This window comes from Eptatretus burgeri, chromosome 7 (genome assembly GCF_056783735.1).
Source record: "Eptatretus burgeri isolate ZD-2024b chromosome 7, Ebu_testis_v1, whole genome shotgun sequence".
Taxonomy (NCBI): domain Eukaryota; kingdom Metazoa; phylum Chordata; class Myxini; order Myxiniformes; family Myxinidae; genus Eptatretus; species Eptatretus burgeri.
This window is the reverse complement of record NC_140967.1, coordinates 109118325-109136003: the sequence shown is the minus strand read 5'-3', so window position 1 is coordinate 109136003 and position 17679 is coordinate 109118325. Positions and strand designations below refer to the sequence as shown.

The 17679-nt window shown below is 50.1% G+C and overlaps 1 protein-coding gene and 1 long non-coding RNA gene across 13 annotated transcripts in view; both read left to right on the top strand.

Moving 5' to 3' along the window:
* The window catches only part of LOC147024073 (uncharacterized), a 33502-nt gene extending 30784 nt beyond the window's left edge, over positions 1-2718 (top strand). Inside the window, exon 4 of the long non-coding RNA XR_015060525.1 lies at positions 2405-2718. This is a non-coding gene — a long non-coding RNA (uncharacterized LOC147024073). The remainder of the gene's footprint in view (positions 1-2404) is intronic.
* A 238-nt stretch (positions 2719-2956) lies between these two features.
* Positions 2957-17679, top strand: part of LOC147024072 (uncharacterized) — an 86854-nt gene continuing 72131 nt past the window's right edge. For 2 of the 12 annotated variants that reach the window (XM_085890255.1, XM_085890252.1), the window contains exons 1-3: positions 2958-3750; positions 12429-12483; positions 12956-13054. Coding sequence is in view for 6 of the 12 variants with exons in the window: in XM_085890245.1 (XP_085746371.1) it covers positions 3708-3750 (43 nt within the window). In the remaining 6 variants the exon portion in view is untranslated. Of the gene's footprint in view, positions 3751-10593; positions 11193-12428; positions 12484-12955; positions 13055-17679 lie in introns of those variants that run through there. The other 10 variants (XM_085890251.1, XM_085890250.1, XM_085890256.1 and 7 more) reach the window with 6 other exon arrangements.

Sequence of the window (17679 nt, the reverse complement as noted above, 5' to 3'; positions counted from 1 at the left end):
CAGACACTGCTTCATAGAACTCTAAAAGGTTTGTTAGACAGGAACTACCTTTGGTAAATCCATGCTGACTATCTTTAATTAGTTTGTATTTGTTTAAATGGTTCCTGTGTGGTCCTTTATTAATGTCTCCAACACCTTCCTCACAACTGAAGCCAAACTCACAGGTCTATAGTTCCCCAATTCTTCTCTGGATCCTTTCTTAAATAATGGTGTTACATTTACTGCTCTCCAATCCTCCAGTACCTTCCTGACTCCACTGAGCTGTTAAAGATGTCCGCTAATACCTTGCTTACCTGTTCAGCCACTTCCCTCAATCTGGAGCATCCCTTCATTTTCCTAGCTGTTTCTTCACTTCCTCCACTCCTCCATGGATCTCTTCTAAAAGCTCTAACTCTCCTGCGAGATAAGTATTCTCCGCTATTGGAAGCTCCCCTGTCTGTACTCGTGTAAATGTATAATCATCATTGATTTAATAACCTTGACATCTTACCCTCATCGTCCACCATTCTCCTGTGCTATTTCTCAATGGACCCAAACCCCTCTTAACCCTTTCATTACCTCTTACATACTTGTAGGATATCTTGCTGTTACGTTTAATATTCCTAGCAATGTCCTTATCAAATTCCCTTTTGGCCTGCCGAGTTGTTTTCTGAACTGGTCTCTACTTCCTCCTCTACTGACCGATGTGATTCGGACTCCAGTCCTGTTGTTTGTTATTGAATGTCACCTTCTGATTATCCTTAATTACACTGCGTACCTCCCTGCTCAACCGCCTTGGTCTCTTTCTGCCTCTACCTTTACACCTCGCTGGAATATGCTTATTCTGCACACCACACAATTCGTCCTTGAAGGTTGCCCATTTTCCGATACAGAACACACTCATTAACATTACCCAATCAAAAACTCCAAAATAACTTCTCATACCCTCAAAGTTTGCCATCCTAAAATCCAAAAACGTGACACCACTATCCGAACTTCACAGCCCAACAATGGAGTTGCACTTACTACATTGTGGTCACTCGACCCCAGATCATGCTCTACCTCCACCATATTGAGATCGTTACTAAAAAGGAGGTCTAACACTGCACTCCCCCTAGTGGGCTTATCTACAAACTGAGTTTAAAAGCAATCTTGGACTACATCCAGGAAATCCTCATCTGCTCTCTGCCCTTTCCCTGTTCCCTGACCCAATCTATCCCTGGGAAGTTAAAATATATTCTGCCATGAATGCCGCATTGTAATTAAACTAGGGGTGGGGACGGGAGGTGGTGAGGTTGGGAGGATGGGTGAGGATTCTAGTGTGGGGGATGTTTGATGATGAGAAGTTCGGAGAGGAGAGTTGTTGTGTGAGGACAAAGAGGTGAGGGGTTTGGTGAGGACAAGAGGTTGGGTGAGGAGTGTGGTGGTGGAGAGGTTGGGTGAGGAGTGTGGTGGGGGCAGAGGTTTGGTGAAGAGGAGTGTGGTGGGGGCAAAGGTTGGGTGAGGAGTGTGGTGGGGGCAGAGGTTGTGTGAGGAGAGATTAGTGTGATGAGCGGTTGGGTGAGTAGCAATGTGATGGGGGAAGAGCTTCGGGTGAGGAGTGTGGTTGGAGCAGAGGTGAGGATGAGGAGTGTGGTGGGGGAAAAGTTGGAGTGTGGTGGGGGCAGAGGTTGGGTGAGGTGGAGTGTGGTTGGAGCAGAGGTTAGGATGAGGAGGAGTGTGGTGGAGGAAAAGTGGGAATGTGGTGGGTGCAAAGTGGAAGTGTGGTGGGGGCAGAGGCTGGGTGAGGAGGAAAAGCATGAGTTCGGAGAGGTTTGGGTGAGGAGTAGTTGGGTGAGTAGCAGTGTGGTGGGTGGAGAGGTTTAGTGAAGAGGGGTGTGGTGGGGGCATAGGTTATGGTGAGGAAGAGTGTGGTGAGGGCAGAGATCATGGTGAGGAGTGTGGTGAGGGCAGCGGTTAGGTTGAGGAGAAGTGTGGTGAGGGCAGAGGTTAGGGTGTGGAGGAGTTTGGTGAGGGCAGAGATTAGGGTGAGGAGGATGTGTGGTGTGGACAGAGTTTGGGTGAGGAGGAGTGTGGTGTGGACAGAGGTTAGGTTGAGGAGAAGTGTGGTGAGGGCAGAGGTTAGGGTGTAGAGGAGTTTGGTGAGGGCAGAGATTAGGGGGAGGAGGAGTGTGCTGTGGACAGAGCTTGGGTGAGGAGTGTGGCGTGGACAGAGGTTACCGTGTGGAGTGTGGTGTGGACAGAGGCTGGGGGAGGAGGAGTGTGGTGTGGACAGAGGTTAGGGTGTGGAGTGTGGTGTGGACAGAGGTTGGGGGAGGAGGAGTGTGGTGTGGACAGAGGATGGGTGAGGAAGAGGGTGAGGTGGTTTTGGAGACATGATGTCCGTGTGGTGATGGTGTGCTTGTTTTCTCTCATTCGATCGCAGGAACTGAGTCATGGAGGATGTAACAGGAACTTGTCTCCGTTACAAGGCCAACCGAGGTGTTTATAGTTCGTGAATGATCACTGTGATGGACACCTTTGGAACGAGGGCCACAGGTGTGCGGTGATCACGTGGTATTGAGGACTCACACGGATGAGGATAACAAGACAGGACCGAACATGTGCATGCACATCAGGTGTCTATCTGGGAGATCCACCTTACCAAAACATGGTCGTTCACTGGAGCGAGGGATGTCCATGGACCATTCCCGTGAGATCCTACACCTACACCTAGAACCTACACCCACACCTACACCGACACCCTGCAAACCAGCGACAAGGTCATTTGGACGGGCCAACCAAGTGCACCCCAAACCCCAACACACCTTTCCCCCTCCACCCGCAAGCACACGGGCAGCAAGCACTGCATGGGGGATGGGGGATGGGGAATGATGATGATGATGATGATGATGATGATGATGATGATGATGACGATGACGATGACGATGATGATGTGATAGCGGTGAATGATGTACTTGTTTATATCAACTTTATTCATCACACACAAGTCAAGGTTCCTCGCTGGTTCATAAACACATCATCTTCGTCATTCGAATGGAGTTTTCATTCCAAGGGAAACTTGTTCACCATGGCGGCCGCTCACTGATGGGAAAGTTTGAACGAGCGAGGTTAAAGTTCACACGTGAAGCGCAGAGTTTGAACCGTCGTCTCGTGAGAGTGACAGGGCCAACATGGTTCCCGCTCGACGGGCCTTGTCCTCAGGGAGGCCCGAACTTTCGGTTTCCGTGACTTTCCCATCCGATGCGTCCATTTCCATTCCCCGTCCGTGCCTTCCCTCGGTTCGTTCCGACGTCCCTCCCCATCCCATACTTTTACTCTTCTTCTTCTTCCTCCTCTTTGGGATCGCTGTCGCTCGCTCTGCCTCTCTCAACTCCATCTTCACAACTCTTCCGCACTGTGCGATCCTCGCTCTCCGAGCACCACCTCATGCTCCTCGCTCCTCCTCACTCCTCTCCTCGCCGTGTGCCTGTGCAGCGCAGAAGGGAGGGGGGAGGGAGGGGGAAGAGATTCGGAGGGCGTGAAGGTGAGAGGGAGGGGAGAGCCACGGAAGAAGAGCGAAGAAGAGCAAGAGGAGCACAGGACGAGGAGGGAGTGAAGCGGACGTTCGAGAGCGGGGGAGGGGAGGGGGGAACGAGTTAAAGTACAGACTCATCATCATCATCATCGCAAGTTGAACTCTGAGAGGAAGGCAAAGAGGGGGGGAGAGAGGGAGAGTGCCTGCAGCCATGTCCCGGCGCAAACAACTCAAACCGAACAGACTTCGATCAGGTAAGAGCGTGGCGGTGGGATCACGGGAAACGACGAGGGAACCGGGCTGTTTATCGGCAAAGGGGGTGAGGGGGAGGGGGGAGTGGGGCAGAGTGGGAGGGGAGTTCGAGTTGAGCAACACATGGATGTGTGAGAAAGAGATTGGTGTGTGAGGAAGAGGAAGAGATGGATGTGTGAGGAAGAGGAAGAGATGGATGTGTGAGGAATAGATGGATGTGTGAGGAATATGAATAGGTAGATGTGTGATGAAGAGGAAGAGATTGATGTGTGATGAAGAGGAAGAGATGGATGTGTGAGGAGGAGGAAGAGATGGATGTGTGATGAAGAGGAAGAGATTGATGTGTGATGAAGAGGAAGAGATGGATGTGTGAGGAATATGAATAGGTAGATGTGTGATGAAGAGGAAGAGATTGATGTGTGATGAAGAGGAAGAGATGGATGTGTGAGGAGGAGGAAGAGATGGATGTGTGATGAAGAGATGGATGTGTGATGAAGTGAAAGAGATTGATGTGTGAGGAAGAGGAATAGATGGATGTGTGATGAAGAGGAAGAGATGGATGTGTGAGGAAGAGGAAGAGATGGATGTGTGAGGAAGAGGAAGAGATGGATGTGTGATGAAGAGGAAGAGATTGATGTGTGAGGAAGAGATGGATGTGTGATGAGGAAGAGATGGATGTGTGAGGAAGAGGAAGAGATTGATGTGTGATGAAGAGATGGATGTGTGATGAAGAGGAAGAGATGGATGTGTGAGGAATATGAATAGGTAGATGTGTGATGAAGAGGAAGAGATTGATGTGTGATGAAGAGGAAGAGATGGATGTGTGAGGAGGAGGAAGAGATGGATGTGTGATGAAGAGGAAGAGATTGATGTGTGAGGAATAGATGGATGTGTGAGGAATATGAATAGGTAGATGTGTGATGAAGAGGAAGAGATGGATGTGTGAGGAGGAGGAAGAGATGGATGTGTGATGAAGAGGAAGAGATTGATGTGTGAGGAAAAGGAAGAGATTGATGTGTGAGGAAAAGGAAGAGATTGATGTGTGAGGAAGATGAAGAGGAAGAGATTGATGTGTGAGGAAGAGATGGCTGTGTGATGAAGAGGAAGAGATTGATGTGTGAGGAAGAGGAAGAGATGGATGTGTGATGAGGAGGAAGAAATTGATGTGTGAGGAAGAGGAAGAGATGGATGTGTGAGGAAGAGGAAGAGATGGATGTGTGAGGAAGAGGAAGAGATGGATGTGTGAGGAAGAGGAAGAGATTGATGTGTGATGAAGAGATGGATGTGTGATGAAGTGAAAGAGATTGATGTGTGAGGAAGAGGAATAGGTGGATGTGTGATGAAGAGGAAGAGATGGATGTGTGAGGAAGAGGAAGAGATGGATGTGTGAGGAAGAGGAAGAGATGGATGTGTGATGAAGAGGAAGAGATTGATGTGTGAGGAAGAGATGGATGTGTGAGGAAGAGGAAGAGATGGATGTGTGATGAAGAGGAAGAGATTGATGTGTGAGGAAAAGGAAGAGATTGATGTGTGAGGAAGAGGAAGAGATGGATGTGTGAGGAAGAGGAAGAGATTGATGTGTGATGAAGAGATGGATGTGTGAGGAAGAGGAAGAGATTGATGTGTGAGGAAAAGGAAGAGATTGATGTGTGAGGAAGAGGAAGAGATGGATGTGTGAGGAAGAGATTGATGTGTGATGAAGAGTAAGAGATTGATGTGTGATGAAGAGGAAGAGAAGGATGTGTGAGGAAGAGGAAGACATGTATGTGTGATGAAGAGTAAGAGATTGATGTGTGTGTGTTTGTGTGTGAGGAAGAGGAAGAGATTGACGGATGATGAAGAGTAAGAGAGTGTGTGTGTTTAAGGAAGAATAAGAGATTGATGTGTGAGGAAGAGATTGATGTGTGTGTGAGGAAGAGTAAAAGATTGATGTGTGAGGAAGAGGAAGAGATTGATGTGTGATGAAGAGTAAGAGATTGATGTGTGTGTGTGTGTGTGTGTGTGTGAGGAGGAGATTGATGTGTGATGAAGAGTAAGAGATTGATGTGTGTGTGAGGAAGAGGAAGAGATTGATGTGTGTGTGATGAAGAGTAAGAGATTGTGTGAGGAAGAGGAAGAGTTTGATGTGTGTGTGTGTGTGTGTGAGGAAGAGGAAGAGATGGATGTGTGATGAAGAGCAAGAGATTGGTGTGTGTGTGTGTGTGTGTGTGATGAAGAGTAAGAGATTGGTGTGTGTGTGTGTGTGTGTGTGTGTGTGTGAGGAAGAGATTGATGTGTGAGGAAGAGTCAAAGATTGGTGTGAGTTTGTGTGTGTCGGTCGTCCCCGCGGCCCCTCACCTCTTTTCCAATCCCCTGTACAGCTATTATTTGACACTGATGGGGATTTCAAGGTCCTTTGGGACACAATACGAATTGAATGAGAGAATGAACCCACCATGACTGATTCCCGCCCTGAAAGCACGAATTAGTGTAAGTTGTGCGTCGATGGCGGATTGAAGTTAACGAGAAAAATGAACATCGAGGAACGTTGCAAGCTCAGCAGGGCCTTGGTTTCCCCTTCTGCTTGACTCCATCACTGTCTGCCCTCTTCCCTCCCCTTCCCACCCCTGCCTGCCCTCTTCGCTCAACGTCTCCTCCTCCTCGTCCTGGCCTCTCTAACCCCTTTACCTGCGATCCAGGTAGCACCCATCCCTGTCATCACTACTCAAGTGCATCTTGCCATCTGCCTTTGCCGCAAGTGATTTAGTAATCGTTCTGAGGCATCAAGTTCCCTTTGTTTTAAATTTATTTATCATTTAAAATTGCTTTCCATCTTCATGTTCACTCTCTTACTACAAACTTCTTCAATCAGCTTATCTACCTTCGTGGTGTGGTTTTATCCCCTCCAAGCCTACCTCGTGCCCCCCCCCCCCAGTTTCCTCCCCTCTCCCTTCCGTTTCTCCCTTCCTATTCCATCTTGCTGACACTGAAACATTTACCATACTTCACGTCTTCTGCTATTTTTTTCCTTTCTTGTGTTTCACCTTTTTTAAAATTATTATTATTTTTATGTATTTATTTTTTTCACTGATCGTCCCTCGTGATTGTTTTATTACATACAATAGCCGTTTACTTAGCCCCTACATACCCTAGCATTCCCCATTTTGTCCCCACTTGTCTACATGCGTCTGCCTTGTCGATCAGCCCTGTTCCTGATACTTTGTTTCTCTTTTAAGGCAATCCTGATCATTTTTGGTTTATTTTTGTCTTTTCTCAGTTCTTTACACTCTCCTGCTTAATAAGCAGCTCCTCTTGCACACACACACACACACACACACACACACACACACACACACACACACACACACACACACACACACACACACACACACACACACACACACACACACACACACACACACACTTGTGGTGGAATCTCCACCACCGCTGCATTATCTATCATCTGTTTGACGTGAGCCCAGAACACCATGTTACGCGCCCGTTGTACTGTACCACATTTTTTCCAATTGCTTGGTGCCTATATTCAGTCCCATGATTTGTTTGATGGCTCTGTTGCCTGCACATGAAAAGGCAGTTCCTTTATAGGTGCTCGATGGCTCTTCTGCACCGCGTCCTGATGGTCGGAGGGCGAGAGCAGGTGGTGAACCCACCGCCTTGGTGGTTGCCTCAGGCTCTCTTCTCGGCCGTCGACCTCACTTTAACTCACCGGCTGCCTCCAAGGGTGCCGCCGTGATTGTAGCCTCACTAGTATTTGGGGACACGGGCGACTCGTTGCTTGTACTAGCAATCGAAGTGGGTTGTCCTCGGACACTCAGCGGAATGATAGAACGTACCTCGAGTCAGGTGGTGGTTCTGCCTGAATGTTTGCTCTTGTCAGGAGGTAAACCGCGGTGTGAAACTGCTGAATCTTGGTGAAACGGCCCGACGCATTCACCTCTCCGACGTAGAAAGATCGCCATTGATCAGATCCTATCCGATCTCTACTTGAGATCACCATTGAGTTGCGTCTCGATGAAACGTCCAAGCGTTCATGAAGTCTGAATCTTTGTTATTGATTACCATGTGGGCTATGCAACCACTCACGTGCTGTGTATGAAGAGTGTGTGGGACGTGTACAAATGGTGTGCAGGAGGTGTATGTGTCGCACATGTTTAAAGATGATATCCGTTTGAGAGGGCAAGTAGGATCTGCATGATGGGATTGTAAGAGAGTTGTTCTGATTTTCCCCACTTTTCATAAATGAACATTTTATTTTTTAATTTGTTAATCAATCACTGCCTGGGTTTTCCATGTGTTATCAATGTGTGATGTTTGGTATTTTAAGATGGTGTATGAACATTGAGGGAATGGGGATGAGAGGATGGGGTATGAGGGAAGGAAGGGGATCAAATGTTCTACAGAGGAATAATTATGAATGACAGTTGATGTGAGAAAGTCAAGGTGAAGGGTAATAAGTCTGAAATGTAATAGTGTGAGCAAGAATATCAAGGAGTGATCCAGGGTGAGCTGGAAATGAAAATAAATCCAGAGAATCCAATCAGCCATTTCGAGTTAGCACTTGAGAATCAGAGGTTGGAATGACTAGATATGGTGAATGGTGAAGGGAGGGGAGGATGAGAGAAGAGGGGTGGATATAATGATTGGGAGGGGAGGATGAGAGAAGAGGGGTGGATATAATGATTGGGAGGGGAGGATGAGAAGAGGGTGGATATAATGATTGGGATGGGAGGATGAGAGAAGGGGGGTGGATATAATGATTGGGGGGGGAGGAGGAGAAGAGGGTGGATATAATGATTGGGAGGGGAGGGTGAGAGAAGAGGGGTGGATATAATGATTGGGAGGGGAGGGTGAGAGAAGAGGGGTGGATATAATGATTGGGAGGGGAGGATGAGAGAAGAGGGGTGGATATAATGATTGGGAGGGAGGGTGAGAGAAGAGGGGTGGATATAATGATTGGGAGGGGATGGTGAGACAAGAGGGGTGGATATAATGATTGGGAGGGGAGGATGAGAGAAGAGGGGTGGATATAATGAGAGCAGTAGAAGCAGAACTTGTTTGGTGTGTGAGGAATTGTCGGGAAGACATGAGTTTGTCCCAAAAGGAAATTGGTGAAGAGTTGAATGGTGTTAATTCTGGAGTGAGGAAGACTGGTTAGCATGAACTCTTCATTGATGTAATCAAGTTTGTAATTGTACTCCATATCTGAGCCTATTCGACCTACAGGTAAACTGTACCTGTTTCAGCCACCATTAAATAATGTATAAGAAACTCAGGAGAGGTGGACGGCTGCATTCGGTGGAGTAGAGACAGAGACAGAGACAAAAAGAGAAGGAAAAAAAAATGAGGAAAATAGGTGTCTGTGTAATTCCTTTAACTCTAATTATTCTCAAAATGTGATCATATATGCATAGATATAGGTATCCGTCCATACCCAATCACATGACAATTTGGATAAATCTACCTGTGTGAACGCATGTCTACCTGTGTCAACATATCCACCTGCGTAAGCATATCTGCTTTTACAAATATATCTGGCTGTTTTAGCATATCGAGGTGCACGAGCATATACATCCACCTGCGTGAACATACATACAGACTTGTGCGAACATGCATGTCGGCCTGTTTGAAGGTGCATATCGATTGACCTGTATGAGCATTTCCATCTACACAAGCATGCATGTCGACCTGCACCAACATGCATACCAGTATCCACTTGAGTGCACGTACATGTTCACCTCATCGGTGTGTGTGTGTGTGTGTGTGTGTGTGTGTGTGTGTGTGTGTGTGTGTGTGTGTGTGTGTGTGTGTGTGTGTGTGTGTGTGTGTGTGTGTCATTGTATGCACAAGGGTTACACATCCATCACTTGTTATATGAAGTTTCCGATTGTCCGTTTTTGCCAAGATGGAGTATATATGGGAGATTTCAAATAATTGTTTTGTATTTAATTTTTTTTTCTTATTCCTGTTTTGGATTAAAAAAAGAAAAAAATTCTAGAAATGAGTTCCAACTTGTGTTCTTCATGCCATCGTACAAGTGTTGTGATTTTGACCCTGACCTTCAGAAACTCGATCTGCATTTCTCATGTCGGAATACACGGTTTACCTGTGATTGTACTTTGAAAAAGGTCCTGTTTGTGGATGTTGGTTCTGTTTGGGTAAAACGATTCCAAGTCTCGAGCGTGTAAGACGTTTATACTGATAAATTAAGAAAATGCATCACCTTTGGGCAGCCTCTGCGATAGTGATTTTTTCCTGATAATTGGCATGTCTTAGTTCCAGAAACTACAAATGAAGCCTCAGGGAAGTGAGGAAGATTTAGGGATGTTGGAGCCAGGCCTGCAGCATGTAGAGTGGGAGAAGCGGCTGATGTGGGCCGTCGTGATATCGGATGAGAAAGAATGAGCCGAGCGGGTGTTCTTCATATGTTCCTCATCTTTTTCTCGTTTACTGAGAGGAGTAGACAGCGGAGGATGTATTTGGAGGAAGTTGTGTGTCTTTTTGGAGAACAAAACCGAGTGTTACTATGAACGTCGCCTGAAGGTGATTTAAGGTTTGAGTTGAACGCATCTGTGCTCGCTCTTGTTGATGCATCTTGTCTACTATTTCATCGAGTATGTGATGAAGAAAAGTTCCAAAAGGGGGTGGGAATATAATGAATGGCCGACAGGTGTTCTGTACGACATTCCATACACCGAGGGCGGGAGAGCTTGCACCAGAGAAAGATTGAGCATCAGGGAAAGTGTAAGAAATGGCTGGCAAGATGAGGAAGAAGTGCATAATGATGTGAGATGAAAGACCTGTGTGTGCTACTGTTTTTGGATCTCCATCCAGAAACGATGCCATTTCATGGCCTCCTGTAGAACTTGCACGTACACTGTACAATCAAGATTTGCATTGCACCTGGTCGCCAAGCCATGTCTGGTCTTGAAGCGGTGGTTTTGCGAACCGGTTTGTTACAGAGTGCACAATATGGCCAGGGTTGCTTGTGAAGTTGTTATAAGGAACGAGGGGTTCGGTCGGATGACTGCGAGGACAGTAACTGAGGGAGAGTGCAGAGGTACGAGTGGTGGCCGAGAGCCGTGGGAGTGAGTTAGGAGGGGGCGAGGAGATAGCGAGGACGGAGAGTGGAGATGGGGAAGTGGTTAGAGGGGCCACGCTGTGTGGCTAGAGGTTGCGTCAGAAGCCATTCTCCGGCTGGTGCTGCGAGATTAGGCTGGTGTCTGGGTCTCGGTGCAAACACGTGCGCCACGCCGCCTGCTTCCATTGCTGATGAACTTGCTTTGCTCGGCAATCCGTGTTTTTGCGTGCGAGTGACAGAATGGGTATTTGATCGTTAAGGATTTTGTTTTGAGTTTGTTAAGGATGAAAAACAACACGAGATGTAGGGATGACGTGATACGTATGGAAAAGGAAGCCTTGTGATTCCACGAACAAGCGATGGCAGGTGATGAGTTTGCTAACCGTTGGTTTCTCTCCTGAAATTCCTTCCAATTCATTCCCTCCTCGCTCTCTGCTCTCTGACATCCATTTCACAAACTTCGAACGTGTCCGGTGTTTGTACGTTCAGCTGATTTTCTTGTGACCTCTGTTTATTAACTTTTATACAGCTCTCATTGCTTGTGAACAAAGAGATGCCATCCTTGCCTCCAGAAAAAAAAAAAACTTTATTTTCGATGTATTATCCATTACTGCACAATTGAGGCATTGTCCTCAACACCGAGGGCCTGGATGCAGCTGTCCTGCCACACGCTCCAACATCTCACTACATTTGTCTGTACATCTATCCCTTCATCAGTTCTTCCTCATTTCTTTGTTTCATTCTTACTTTCTCACTCTCAGGAGCCAATTTTATACCTTGTATCATCATTTGGAAGTGGAAACGTGAACAGGAGGATGTAAGGCTCATGGCTCCTTGTTTAAATGCTTTAGAACTCCTGTGGTTTGAGACCCAGTAACTGAAGCTGTATCCTATAGGTTGGGGGTTGGGATTGGAGGACACACGCTGTTGAGTCATCCAAACTCGGAGCTAAGCTTGCTCTCGGCTCGCAAACTTGTAGGCCCCAAAACATTCGCATCACGTTGCGTGAACACCTCCAGAGCGGTTTAAGTTTTGACGATGAAACTTTTTTTTCGCACATCCTGCCAAACTGCAATGGCAAGAGAGACCATGGCAGCTCGGATCACTGGTTATAAGGAAGGGCCGCAGTCACGTGATGGATGGTTAGTTGTTGAGTAGGTAGTCAACTGTTTAATTCTCATCACTGTTGACGGCAATATGAAAAGGGGAATTGAAAACGCAGGCAATTGTGCAGCAGTGTGAGAACGTGATGTACTACTGTGATGTTCCTTGTTGATACAACGTACAGTGGAAATGAGGGGAGGAGAGAAAAGGAGAGGAGTGGTTAAGCTTTCCTTTTGCAGAGGCATGTGATGGTTTTATGCCAGCGGAAGAGACACCTGTTTGTGGTGTGGAGAGATGGCTTGTAATCTCCTCCCTCCTCTTCATGGCACTCCCCTTATCCCACTCTGACATCTGTGATCCTCATTCTTCTTCCGTTTTCTCTCTCTACTAAACCTTCCAAATGCTCCCCCTTCTCCCCCTCCCCTTCCCCCCCTTCTTTTCCTTTACCCCACAATATCCACTGTGATGCTGGCATGGCCTGTGGCTGACTGGACAAAGGGTTCAACTGGCACACCACTTCACCAGTATGGCTAGAGGGCATCTAAAACCAAAGGTGCAGTACATACAGGATCATGTGACCAACTTATGCTTGTGGAATGCGTTCTCACCAAGGTCACCTTCTTGGCACCTACCCCCCAGTTACCTGCACACCAACAGAACTTTAGACTCTCCCTTGTAAAAAAAAAAATATCCTGTCGTACCCATATCAGTTCTGTACGTTTAGCATTTCTCTTCTATAATATGGTTTGAGTTTTGTTATGGGGATGCGATCGAGTACGAGGAACACATGTATCATATGGTACAGTGCTTGAATGCATTGGTGTCCCGTAGTAATCCATAATACATTTTCATGACTGTTTGCTTTCCTTCGTGCTTAGCTCATCCCTTTCATCTTATAGTAGTATCACTTCATCGGTCGATGATGAAGCCATCGTGTTAACTCAAACTTAAACGTCTGTCTCTTTTCTCTCCTCTTTTTTGAAAACCCTAAACTTTGATAGTTTTCCTCTACATCTCATCCACAGCTCGAGCATTCGTTTGGTCATGCGGCACGATGCGATGAAGGCACGACGCGAGATGTCTGTCTGCCGCGAGGAATTTCGCCACACCTCACTCTCTGAAATGTACTCTTTTTACCATTCACCAACACCCATTCCCTCCCTCCTCCATTCCACCTTTTATACAATCACCAGCACCCCCTGCATTGCTTCATGGGTGTCTTTGTGGGCATCATATCTATTCGTTTCACTGAAACATTCGTTATCATGATTGCTTCTTTTTTTTTTCCATTTCTCCACCCGAACCATGAACTCCCTCCCCCAACTTGTGTTGACCTTCTCTATGTATCTTAGGTTGCTACCCCCTTTATGCTTTCACCACCGCCCTTGCTGCCCCTGCTCAGCAACTCTTCTCTGTGGTTAGGTGGCTCTATCAGTGAGTTTTTGTCGAGGTGCGTTCAGTCTTGCCGAGACACATCCTGCCTGCAAGCTCAATACATCGGACCCACCTCATTTGCTCATTCATCTTCTCCCTTATTTTATAGCACTTTAACCTGTATAGTGTTCACATTCTTTTCCTCATTTTTTCCAAGTTTTGCTTTAAAGTCCTCATCTTTCTCTACTTTCCTCTTTTATTAAATAATTCTCATTCCTTGCTTACTGCTAATTATTTGCCTTTTGTTCATCTTTTTCTCTTCTGTTCCATTTTGCTCTATTCCTAAATCCCACTTTCGGCCACCTGTCCTTTTTCAGCTTTACATTTTTTGCCCCACTGTTTCTCCCCTCCCACCCCCATCCCTGATCAATTTCAACTTGTTTGCATGCCACTCTCCGCTTTCTTTCCACGTTACTGGCCGCTGCCGCCTGATTTCCAAACCGTTATCACCTTCACTTAATGACGCTCGACTTCATTCCACCCCTCCTCACCTTAATACCATCCCTCCTCACCATTCCACCCTCCTAACCTTAATTCTGCCTCTGCTGTGCATTACTCCCGCTCTCCCTCGCCTTATTTCTGTCCCTCCCTCACCATACTTCTGTCCCTCCCTCACCATACTTCCAATTCTCTTGACGTACTTCCACCCTCCCTCACCTTACTTCCGCCCTCCCACGCATTGATGTCGCCCCTCCCTCACATTGATCCCACCCCTCCCTCGCATTACTTCCGCCCCTCTCTCGCCATACTTCCACCCCTCCCTCACCATACTTTTGCTCCTCCCTCGCCATACTTCCGCCCCTCCCTGACCTTACTTTCGCCCTCCCTTGCCTTGATTCTGCCCCTCCCTCGCCTTACTTCCTCCCTCCCTCGCCTTACTTCCTCCCTCCCTCGCCTTGATCCCGCTCTCCCTCGCCATACTTCCACCCCTCCCTCGCCACACTTCCGCTCCTCCCTCACCATACTTCCGCTCCTCTCGCCTTACTTCCGCCTCTCCCTCACCATACTTTTGTCCTCCCTTGCCTTACTTCTGCCCGTCCCTTGTGTTACTTCCTCCCTCCCTTGCCTTGATACTGCCCCTCCCTCGCATTACTTCCGCCCTTCCATCGTCATACTTCCGCCCCTTCCTCGCCATACTTCCGCTCTCCCTCGCATTACTTCCACCCCTCTCTCCCCATACTTCCACCCCTCCTCACCATAATTTTGCCCCTCCCTCGCCACACTTCGGCCCCTCCCTCACCACACTTCCGCCCCTCCCTCGCCACACTTCCGCCCCTCCCTCATCACACTTCTGCCCCTCCCTTGCCATACTTCCACCCCTCTCGCCTTACTTCCGCCCCTCCCTCACCATACTTCTGCCCTCCCTCACCATACTTCTGCCCTCCCTCACCATACTTCCGCCCCTCCCTGACCTTACTTCCACCCTCCCTCACCTTACTTCCGCCCCTCCCTCGCCATACTTCTGCCCATCTCTCGACTTCCGTCCTCCCTCATCTGGATCCCGTCCTTCCTCGCCGTACTTCTGCCTCGCCTTACTTCTGCTCTCCCTTGCCTTGATCCTGCCCCAACCTCAACTTACTTCCACCTCTCCCTCTCCTTACTTCCATCCCTCCCTCACCTTACTTCCTCCCTCCCTCGCCTTGATCCCGCCCCTCCCTCACCTAACTTCCGCCGCTCCGTCACCATACTTCCGCCCCTCCCTCGCCTTACTTCCGCCCCTCCCTCACCTTACTTCTGCCCTCCCTCGCCATACTTCTGCCCCTCCCTCGCCATACTTCCGCCCCTCCCTCGCCTTACTTCCAACCTCCCTCGCCTTACTTCCGCCCTCCCTCGCCTTACTTCCGCCCCTCCCTCGACTTACTTCCCCTCCTGCCTTGCCTTACTTCCGCCCTCCCTCGCCTTACTTCCGCCCTCCCTCGCCTTGATCCTGCCCCTACCTCACCTTACTTCCGCCCTTCCCTCGCGTTACTTCCTTCCTCCCTCGCCTTGATCCCTCTCTCCATCGCCATACTTCCGCCCCCTCCTTGCCACACTTCCGACTCTCCCTCGCCATACTTCTGCCCCTCCCTCGCCATACTTCCGCCCCTCCCTCGCCATACTTCCGCCCCTCCCTCGCCATACTTCCGCCCCTCCCTCGCCATACTTCCGCCCCTCCCTCGCCATACTTCGGCCCCTCCCTGACCTTACTTCCGCCCCGCCTCGCCTTACTTCCGCCCCTCCCTCGCCATACTTCTGCCACATCTCTCGACTTCTGCCCTCCCTCGTCTTGATCCCGTCCTCCCTCGCCGTACTTCTTCCTCGCCTTATTTCTGTTCTCCCTCGCGTTACTTCCGTCCTCCCTCGCCTTGATCCTGCCCCTCCCTCATCTTACTTCCGTCCCTCCCTCGCCTAACTTCCTCCCTCCCTCGCCTTGATCCCACCCCTCCCTCGCCTTACCTCCACTCCTCCATCACCATACTTCCGCCTCTCTGTCGCCAGACTTCTGCCGCTCCGTCACCATACTTCCACTCCTCCTTTGCCATACTTCCACCCCTCTCTCACCATACTTCCGTTCTCCCTCGCCATACTTCCGCCCCTCCCTGACCTTACTTCCGCCCTTCCTCGCCATATTTCCGCCCTCCCTCAGCATACTTCCGCCCATCCATCACCATACTTCCGCCCCTCTCTCGCCATACTTCCGTCCCCTCCCTCACCTTACTTCCGCCCCTCCCTCACCTTACTTCTGCCCATCTCTCGACTTCCGCCCTCTCTCGTCTTGGTCCCGCCCCTCTCTCGCCTTACTTCTGCGTCTCCCTCTCGCCTTCCTTCCACTCTCCCTCGCCTTACTTCTGCCCTCCCTCACCTTGATACCACCCCTTCCTCGCCTTGATCCCTCTCTCCCTCTCCTCGATCCCACCCCTTCCTCGCCTCGCTCCCTCCCCTCCTCTCCTCGACCCAGCCCCTTCCTCTCCTCGATCCGGCCCTTCCTCACCTCGATCCCGCCCCTTCCTCTCCTCGATCTCGGCCTTCCTCACCATGATCCCACCCCTTACTCGCCGCGATCCTGCCCCTTCGTCTCCGCGATCCCGCCCCTTCGTCTCCGCGATCCCGCCCGTTCGTCTCCGCGATCCCGCCCGTTCGTCTCCGCGATCCCGCCCCTTCGTCTCCGCGATCCCGCCCCTTCGTCTCCGCGATCCCACCACTTCCTCGCCCGATCCCGCCCCTTCCTCGCCCTTCCCCGCCCCTTCCTCGCCTGATCCCGCCCCTTCCTCGCCTCAATCCCTCCCCTTCCTCGCCTCTATCCTGCCCCTTCGTTGCCTCGATCCCGCCCCCTCCTCTCATCTATCCCGCTAGTTTCTCACCTCGATGACCCCCCTTCCTTTCCTCGATCCCGCCCTTCCTCACCTCTATCCGCCCCCTGCCTCACCTTGGTCCCACCCCTCCTCTCCTCCATCTCACCCTTCCTCACCACGATCCCACCCCTTACTCTCCGCGATCCTGCCCCTTCGTCTCCGCGATCCCGCCCCTTCCTCACCACAATCCCGCCCCGTACTCTCCGCGATCCTGCCCCTTCGTCTCTGCGATTCCGCCCCTTCCTCTCCATGATCCTGCCCCTTCCTCGCCCGATCCCTCGACTCGATCCCGCCCCTTCCTCTCCTCGATCTCACCCTTCCTCACCTCGATCTCGCCCTTCCTCACCACGATCCCACCCCTTACTCTCCGTGATCCTGCCCCTTCGTCTCCGCGATCCCGCCCCTTCCTCACCACAATCCCGCCCCTTCGTCTCCGCGATCCCGCCCCTTCCTCACCACAATCCCGCCCCTTCGTCTCCGCGATCCCGCTCCTTCCTCACCACAATCCGCCCCTTAGTCTCCGCGATCCTGCCCCTTCGTCTCTGCGATCCCGCCCCTTCCTCTCCGCGATCCCGCCCCTTCCTCGCCCGATCCCTCGACTCGATCCCGCCCCTTCCTCGCCTCGATCCCGCCCCTTCCTCACCTCGATCCTGCCCCTTCCTTGCGTCGATCCTGCCCCTTCCTATCCTCGATCCCACCCCTTCCTCGCCTCCATCCCGCCCCTTCCTCGCCTCGATCCCGCCCCTTCCTCTCATCTATCCCGCTCCTTTCTTGCTCGATGCCTCCCCTTCCTTTCCTCGATCCCGCCCCTTCCTCGCTTCGATCCTGCCCATTCCTAACCGCAATTTCTGCCCTTCCTCCCCTCAATCGCCCCTTCCTCGCCATTATCCCGCCCCTTCCTCACCTCAATTCTGCCCCTTCCTCGCCACGATCCTGCCCCTTCCTTTCCTCGATCCTGCCCCTTCCTCGCCACGATACCGCTC